Source organism: Drosophila albomicans, unplaced genomic scaffold, assembly GCF_009650485.2.
Source record: "Drosophila albomicans strain 15112-1751.03 unplaced genomic scaffold, ASM965048v2 utg000175l_pilon, whole genome shotgun sequence".
Lineage (NCBI taxonomy): Eukaryota > Metazoa > Arthropoda > Insecta > Diptera > Drosophilidae > Drosophila > Drosophila albomicans.
The window spans coordinates 22,815-31,997 of record NW_026263546.1 but is presented as its reverse complement, the minus strand read 5'-3'; the positions used below and the strand labels follow the sequence as shown (position 1 = coordinate 31,997).

At 41.5% G+C, this 9,183-nt stretch overlaps 1 protein-coding gene and 1 pseudogene across 1 annotated transcript; one reads left to right on the top strand and one right to left on the bottom strand.

The window, feature by feature from the left end:
• Positions 1-6,752: 6,752 nt before the first annotated feature.
• LOC117577271 (chymotrypsin-1-like) lies at positions 6,753-7,684 on the top strand (annotated as a pseudogene).
• Positions 7,685-7,697: 13 nt separating this feature from the next.
• On the bottom strand, positions 7,698-8,733 carry LOC117577296 (fibrous sheath CABYR-binding protein-like). Its single transcript, XM_034262271.2, has 4 exons — positions 8,542-8,733; positions 8,397-8,477; positions 8,318-8,335; positions 7,698-8,260 (listed from the first exon to the last, which is right to left on the bottom strand). Exons 1-4 carry the CDS (start codon positions 8,722-8,724, stop codon positions 7,817-7,819), a joined length of 726 nt encoding a protein of 241 aa, XP_034118162.1. The 5' UTR covers positions 8,725-8,733; the 3' UTR covers positions 7,698-7,816.
• Positions 8,734-9,183: the final 450 nt, after the last annotated feature.

Below are 9,183 nucleotides of genomic sequence, written 5' to 3'. Positions count from 1 at the left end.
GTTTTTTTATTTTCTCTCACTTTTCTCAGTTTAATTTAATTTAATTTGTTTAAATTTAATCGCTGTATAAAGTGTAGAATTCCATATAAATGAGAAGACTTTTTTTTCGATTCAAATGATGTTCGGCGCGTCGGCGCACGACTCGCCTCCAGCAACGGAAACCGGCTACTCTGACAGCACTCTTGCAATTGAGCCTGGGCCAGAGTCCAGATTTGGATAAAATGCAGCGTCATCTATGTCATTAAACATTATAGAACTGCTCATTTGCTAATGCGCAACGTCCATATTAAAGTCGTTTATTTGCGAGTCACCATTGTAAACATGGTTTGAATTTGTTTTGCTTATACTGTTTCTTATCTTGTCCTTTCCTTGCATGTGGAGAAATGCGTTAAACACGTTGAACAGTGAGTCAATTCTGTCGTTCATTTTCTTGAACATAGTAGCTGCTGTTCCTGCTGCTGTTGACGCTGTTTCTGCTGCTGTTGTTGCTGCTATTGCTGTTGTTGCCGTTGCTGCTGCTGGTGCTGCTGCCGGTGCTGTTGCTGTGCTTGCTTCCGACTTTGCCGCTGCTGACTTAAGTGGACTCCCTGTTTCGCAACATTGTCATCATCCTCATCGGACACCAGTGCGCCTGACGCAGCCGATGCTGCCATCCGCTGTTGCTGCTGGTCGCTGCGCAGCTTCTGCTGGAATTTTGCCAGGTGCATTTGTGCTGGATTTCGATGCATTGTTGTGCTACCCAAACGATCATGTGCTGACTGCTTACATGGTCATGATTTGAGTTGGTGTTTGCGTTAACAGGAGGGAGGATTTGGCGATCATTTCGTACAACAGCGCTGTACGAAAGGATTCGGTCATTATTTGCTGCCGGCTGGTGGGCATTTTGTTATCTGTATGCTGAATCAATTTGTGAGTTAAATGTTTCTAAATTTGTTTGCTGTCTGCTGGTCGTTGGCTGTTGCTGTTGATTTTGTGCTATATTATTTGTTTGGGTGAATTGTTGAATTTTGGTGGGCAATCTTGCTGCTGAAGGGGTGAGAATTACAATTTTCTTTTTCGTTTTTCCATATGCAATTGTGTAGCAAAATGGCCTTGAAAAACTGGAGTTGGGAAGGCTAAGAGAGATTTGTCTATGTCAGGGGCATACATGTCGGTGCATTTTCTTTTTATTGGCGTTATATGTAAATTTGGGTTTCGTACAATTGTGTTTGACAGTTTTAGCTACTGTCTTGTTGCCATGAGCGTGTGAGTGTGTGTATGGAGGGAATTTCCTAGCGTTATGCACAACTACAGTTTCTGTTACTGTTTGTGCTGCCGTCGTTCTCTCCTTTTCATGTGTATGTGTATTTGCCTTAACAGTTGTTGTTAAGTCTGTCATACTTTCTACTGTTCTTTTAGAGAGGTTTTGTGTCTGTGTATTTGCGTGCATGTAGGGAAATTTGTGAAGATCTGTATGCGTTAGTGATAGCTGTTAGCGCTGTTGCTCTTTTTTCTATACCTTTGTGTGTGTGAGTGTGTGTGTAGGTGTATAGTGGGGAAATGGTTTTTTTTTGTATTGGCTCTGTAGGCGGATCAAGAGGCTCTGGCTCTGGGGTGCCGCTGCTGTGTGAGCCTCCGTAAAGTACATTGGACATGTTCGAGTTGGTTTGAGATAACAGGGAAACAATGTACTCACCACTTGGCGCCTTTGTCAGAATTTTTAGATACGGCACCTTACTGTTTTGGTTTCCATTATGGTTTCTATCGCTGGCCACATCCTTATGGCTGGAGATTCGTCAGAGAGGATGACATGATTAATTCACTTGATCGTTTTTTTTTTGCTTTAGAGTTTTTTGCTTTTGTTTTAATTTTTCCAATTTAATTTGCTAAATTGGATTCACTTAGACTTTTCTTTTTATTTCCTCTTAAATACATAGTTTATTTTATGTTTTCTATTTTTCGTTTAATTATTTCCACTTGATTTGTTTATTTAAATTGCGTTGATTTTTATTTGCATTTGTTGTAGGCCGAAATTTTATTCAGTGCCCAAATTCACTTGAAAAAAAAAAAAAATGAAAAAGACTTTTTTTTTAGGAGCGACGGACATCGGCTACTGAGTTGCTTCTGACTGGCGTGACATTACCACTGAAAAAAAAGAAAAAATTCTACTGGCGGACATTACCATCTGAAAAAAAAAGAAATGCTCAGTTTCACTAATAAAAAAAGAAATATAAAAAAAAGCAGTGCCTTCAAAAGTGAAAAACTCCCTCAATACAATGAACCATGACTTAATGCCGTCCAACGCGAGTGTAGTGTCTTTATATGACTCCGATGGCACCACCTGCCCGCTGATCCACTCCCCTCCTGACATGGATGTGCCCAGCTCTGACGACGAGTACTTTTTAGATATACTCTCACCAAATCAAACCGTCCTACTCCGAGAAGCACAATCCTCCAGAAACCAACGCAAACACCGGAAAATCTCCCACCCAAATCCAACTCAACGACAAGTGCCATCATTAAAGGCATACACATTCAACACCAACAACAACCTGATGCAAATGCTCAATTAGTCCAGCAACAAAAACTAACCAACATGGCGGCCCCAGTCGACACCTCCTTTGGCAACATTAAGCCAGATAAGAACAAAAACAACCATCAGGCAGCCACTTCCAAAACACAACTACAAAAACAGACGCCAAATCTCGCGCCATTATTAACACATACACCGAAGCGCAGCTTAATGCATACCATTGCAAACATGCAAGTGACGGAACCAGTGGCTCTCAAACTGCCAACAAAGTCATCCCTATGATTGACAACTGCTCTTAGACAGCAGAAGCAACGCCGACCCACTAACTGCCTCTGACCTCATGACACCATCCAAGCGCAAACGCGTCGATCTTGACTCCAGCGATGACCCAATTAGCCTGTTTGAGTTAATAACAACACCAGCATTTAAAAGTGACACAGCCAAAGAGACTCCCAAACACTGACCGAAAGCCAGCAAAACATACAACAGTTCCAACAAAGATCCATTGACCACCCGTACAAACGGAATTCTGATCGCAATGTTGGTGAAATAGTACCTCCACTGTTCATACCAAAAGTTGACGCCATTCTTCCTCTCTTGGAAAAAGTACAAAATACGCCAGGCATAGGCTGCTATGTTATCAAGTGCGCATCCAACGGAGTCCGCATCATAAGCAGCTGCTTAAGTACAAACAACACCATCCTCAACATGCTAAATGACGCAGGCATACATCTTTTCTCATACCAAATGAGAAAAGATAGGGGCCTGCGAGACGTCATCAGGCATCTACACCACGCCCACTGAATGGATCGCCGTAAAGCTCGCTGCCGTCGGCGACAAAGCCAGATTTATTAAAGCCATTAGAAACAAGTTCACAAATCAGCCATATAACTTGTTTGACGTTGAAATCGAGCCCAAATTAGATGGCTCCCACCTCAAGATCCTTAAGCTTCAAGAAATGGGTCTCCGGCAGTGGCCCAGTGGTCGTCGCCCTGGATGCTTCGTGGCCTCGCCGTGAGTTGCCGGCCGTCGAGAAGTCTGCTTGGCCATCGTCTTGGGAGAGAGCAGTTGTTTGGGCAGCGGATGGAGCATCTGTCTGCTGGAGTACGCAGCCGTCGCCGAGTCTGAAAAATAGAATCTCGCAATGAGGCGACAGCAGGTATACTTACAATGCTGGCAATGGCGGCCCATCCTAAGATTAGGAGGAGGTTTGCTGCCGTCGCTGCTGGGTTTTGTGTATTTCGCTGGCGTCTCTGCTTGCATCTGGACTTTTTCTCGGCTGTGTGCGCTGGTTGCGATGCCTGAGCAGGCGGATCTTCATCGTCCAGGAGTTGCTCCAAGCGTCTGCTCACCAGCTCCAGGCCATAGTCAAGCGTCTCGTTTGCAGTTGCCGGCACCAAAAGAGGACGTGTCACCACGTGATGGGTAAGTGGATATTGCAGCTGTGAATTTGCATGCCGCAATGGTGGCGAATCTTCAATACAGATGATTGGTATTAGTTGCTGTTCAGTCTGTAGCTCATCAATTGTTTGCATTGTGCATTCAAGATGCGCCATATGCTCGTTCATGGTGATGTCAGGTACTATAATATTTTTAATTTCAGGTGGCTGCCCTCTGATGTTATCCAGCGCCTCGCATCTGGCGAGGAGGCCATCTCTAAATCGTTTACGGAGAGTATTTATGGTCGATTCGCAGAATCGTTCTGGCAGCTTGCTGCGCAGATTTGGCTGCTCCTCAACTGTGATGTCTGGCAGTACCAGTTTCAACGACTGATTCATTTACTCTCCTAACTATGTTCTAGTTAGTTTAACACGTACGGCCGATGGACCAGCATCGCCGGTCCGAGAATAAAGTGAAAAAGTGTGAAACAAAAGAAATAAATAATACATATATTCATTGGGAACGGGAGTGACTTCTGGGTTAATACATTGGCGACGAGGTAAAACTAAAAAAAAAACAAAAGCAATAGCCAATATTTAAATTAAATACATATGTATGTATGCAAGACGTAATTTCGTGATATTCCGGTACTTGGTACAAATGTATGTGTCGTTTTATTTTTCTTTCTTCTTGTGTTCTACTTGTTCTTCTGCTCTTATTGTGCCCTACCACTGCCAGCATACGGTAAATTCTCACTTTAAGAGTGGTAAGCTAAACGATGATGTATAAAAAAAAAAATTATAGTGAGCGGAAGACCAACATCTAATGAAGAGAGAGTGCAAAGAAAGTGTTGATCACAATTCAAAATAACATAAGCCTAATTGAGAGAGTGACTGAGTAACAGTTGGTTGCAAGTCAAGATCTGTTTGTATAAAGGCAGTTAGCCTTGTAATAAGCTGACATAGTCAGAGGCAGTTTGCCGCGAAAAATGAATAAATGGAATTTTGGTTTTCGTTTCATTTGCTGAATTTGCAGAAAAAGGGAAATGAGTGAAAATATAATCAAACCTTTCCTGTGTGAAACCATTGAAAACTCACTGTTACGAAACGAGTGGGAAAAATGGTTTCGCGCATTTCAAATATATATCGATGCTGAAGAAATTGAAACACCTACCAGGAAACGAAATAAATTGCTTCACTTGGGAGGCGTGCAATTGCAAACGGTTGCTTTCTCCTTACCAGATGCTCTGGTAGGCCCGGATAATAACAAAGAAGTCGACGTATTCTTGGTGCTGGTGAAAAAGCTAAATGATTATTTCTCACCGAAACAAAATTCAACCTTCGAACGGCATATGTTTAGGAACATTTCACCTTTTGAAGGTGAGAGTTTTGCAAAATTTTCGATTCGGCTACGTCAGCAAATGCAGAAATGCAATTTCGGCTTCACTAAAGCCAAAATTGAATAGATCTGTTTAAAAGATAAAATCATGGACTCCTGACTTCGCTGGAACTGAAGAAAAAGCTACTGGAGAAAAAGCATACCTTGACTGAAGTGATCGAAGCTTGTAGAGTAGAGGAAGAAATTATTAAGCAATCACAATCAATGATTTCTAAGGCGAAAAAAGAAACAATAAATAAAATATCATTCCGGAAACCAAGCAAGGGTACAGAATGCGGTAGATGTGGTCGAATGGGTCACTCTGACGATAACTTGACCTGCCCGGCGCGACAAGTTAAATGCAACAAATAAAATTTGAATAGATGTTTATTGATTCATCAGCACGATTCAGGTGACAGAAGAGAACAAAAATGCTTTTGTTAACTTCTGAATGGTCGAATTGATTTTTATCACAGGTAGATTGCCAAAATGATCCATGAATCACATTATTCTTGAATTGAATATATACACACATTAACCTAGATAAAGAAGCAAGTCAGAATGAAATTAAAGTTTTCAATCTGATAAAAGTAAGATCATAGCGAAAGTGTTATGTCAAACCAAAATCGAATGCAAACTAGTCTTAATATTCCAATAAAGGTCAAAATTCTTTGCATTTTAAATTATCATTAGTTCATAAATGTCATCATCTAGCTAATAATAATTGTTAAAGAGTTAGAATATTTTGAATATACGTAAAAACAGAGACCCTAACTTTTACTCTGTGATATGAACTTTTTTTTATACGTAATCTTTTCGCCACGCCCATCACTTTGGCTGATATCTACTTTGCAGCTTTATAAATCATTAATAGTTTCTTATTTCAAAACTATTTCAAGTAATTGTTAAAAGCTGTAAAGTTAACCCCGATTATAACAAGTTGTCATTTAAATTTTTTCAAGATTCAATTTATCACAAAACTCATAAATTTACACTAAAAATGTTAGTCAAATGCAAATATGTTTGCTCTCACTTAGACCAAACATATCAACGCATATTTTTAAATAACATTTTGTGGTCGAAAATAAAATAAACTCTTAGTATTATTTAATGAAAAACGGCAGTTGCTCACAAGCAATGTTGAGGTCTAAGGGGTTAAGGAATGCGCTACGAATATGTTCGCTTCATCAAAGGAAGACGACTTCCATAAAGACAGTATATTATTGAAGTAATTTAATACAAATATTCTGCATTATATATTATGTTGGCTCTCCACAAAAATACAAATACTCACTTACTGTGTGTTGGGAGCTTATTCCAATTACCGCCATAAACGCTCATTACATATTTGAATTTCAAGATCAAAATTAATGGCATAACTTTAGCGAGTTGCGATATCTATGTAAATTTTGTGGAATGAGGGTCACGCCAAATACTATTTAGACTGATGCATAGCATCAGTTTCAGTCACTAGGAAAGTGACATGGGTCTCATTCAATTGCTTTTTCTGACAACACTGTGGTTGGTTGTTGTCAAGGCGCGACTCAATTGTAAGCTACTGAAAACGAGTTACTTTTCATAATTACATTGAATCTTCCACAGCTCGACAGCCGAGTGGGTACACACCCAGCCGCATTGTAGGTGGCTCGGATGTGCCAGTCGGAGAATTTGTGCCCTACCAGGTCTCGATGCAGTATTCAACACGTGGTGGTTACACGCATTTCTGTGGCGGTTCCATAATTGCATCCGATCGCATATTGACAGCAGCTCATTGCTGTGAGGGACTCAATGCTTCACGGATGTCGGTGGTGGCGGGTATTAGAAATCTGGATGAGCGGGGCGGACAGCGGTCTCAAGTGGTGTCCTATGTCATACATCCGAACTACAAAGAGCTGGAAACGAGCGATATTGCTGTTTTAACAATACAACCACCGCTGGTCTTTAATAATGTTTCTGTGGGTCTTATAGCATTCAATGATAAACAGTTTGTGGGCGGTGGTGTTCCAGTTACTCTGACGGTTGGGGCTTAAGATTGCCTGTACCATTCCCATTCTTCGACAATGTCAATTATCCAAATACATTGCAGCGCATGAGCTATCACACAATTTTCAAATGATCTGTGTAGAGCAAGTGGCATGGATAGCGTCACAGAAACTGAGATTTGTGCACGGGGACCGTTTAGAGGGGCTTGTTCGGTGAGTAAATACATTAAAACTTTAGACGGATCGTCTAACATCATTGCGATATTTCTAGGGTGACTCTGGAGGCCCCTTAGTACGAAACGACAACGGAGAAATTAAGCAAGTGGGTGTGGTCTCCTATGGATTGGTGGTTTGCGGTCTCTTTGTCTCGCCCGATGTCTACACGAGAGTTTCAACCTTTAGCGATTGGCTGCAAGAACGTGTTGATGCTTAAAAGTCTGATACTCTGAATATAACATAATCTATTCATTCACATATTGAATTACACGTTAAACTAATTTACAAGCAGAAGATCACAAACTTATATGAGCGATTAAAAGTTATAACATTAAAAACAACGTTCCATTTATGATTCTGCGGCAGGCGGAGCTTCTTCGGTGGCTTCTGCAGCGGGCTCTTCGGCAGCTGCTGGCGGCTCTGCGTTTTCAGCTGGAGGTTCTGGTGCTACCGCTTCTTCAGTTGGCGGAGGTTGCTCTGCGGATGTTTCAACCTCAGTAGGAGGTTGTGTCTCATGAGATTCTTCAATCGTGACAGTTTCTATGGGAGCTTCATCTTGCGTAACTTCCTGCTTAACTTCGCCGGCATCTGCTGGTGGCGTCTCTTCAGCAGCTGCAGGCGAAGCTTCGTCTGTTGAGATTGCAGTGGCGTCTTCATCAGCTATCTTTATTTTTGTCGCCTCAGTTTCATCAACAGTTGCAGCAATAGTTTCCGTTGGAGGTCCAGTTGGGGCACCAGCAGCTGCTGATATGCTACCTCTCGGAGTTTCTTTTTCCTCACACGGATCACCCATCTAATGAACAGAAAACTTAAAATACCTCAAATATGTAAAAAGAAGCAGTTTACTTACCGGTTTAATTGACTGCCGCTGAATATAAAAATAAAGTTTAATATAAATAGTTTATCTATTAATAACAGATACAACTTACTAAAAGCATTTTCTTGAAGAACCGCTGTATAGTACGAGCAGCAGCTTCCCGTTGTTTAGCTTCCTCCTCATCTTTGTTATCCTGTAGGAATGTACATTAATCAGACATCAAAAAGAGTTATTTTGAATATCCTTGCAAGGATTACCAGAGTGCAAATGCACGTGCAGACATGCTGAGCCAACGTCCTCCGGACTGCATAGCCACGCCAAGCAGCCTGGATTGTAGTAGCCGCTTTATTCTGGATCAATATTTCAATTCGCTTTAGTTCACGATCGCGGAAATACTGGTAGAGTATCTCGGTGCCCTTGGTGTCGACAGCAGCAGCCATATAGGCGTCAACAAAGTGCAGAACGAATCTCAAACGCCAGTCCACACAGCCAAACAACGGTGGCATAAAGCGATCACGGATAGATGTGTGGCAAGTGCAAGATGAATGCGCTCCTTCCGGAACGAAACCGACCAAGGAAGAATGTTTCCGGATTTGCAGCGATGATGATGAAAGTGATGAACTCATAGAGTGTTCAATAGGAGGGCAGATTGTTCCCCTTATCATCGACTCAGGCTCGCGTTTTAATCTGATTAGCCAAGCTGACTGGTTATCAATGGAAGCAAACAAAGTCGTAGTCTTCAACATCAGATCCAACTCGGAGAGGCAATTTCGGGGTTATGCTTCAAACCAATTTCTTAATGTAATTTGTGTATTCGAGGCTCCCATATCAACAGGCTCAGATAAAGAGATCATTGCTTCATTTTACGTGATTGAAAATGGAAAACAATCGTTACTGGG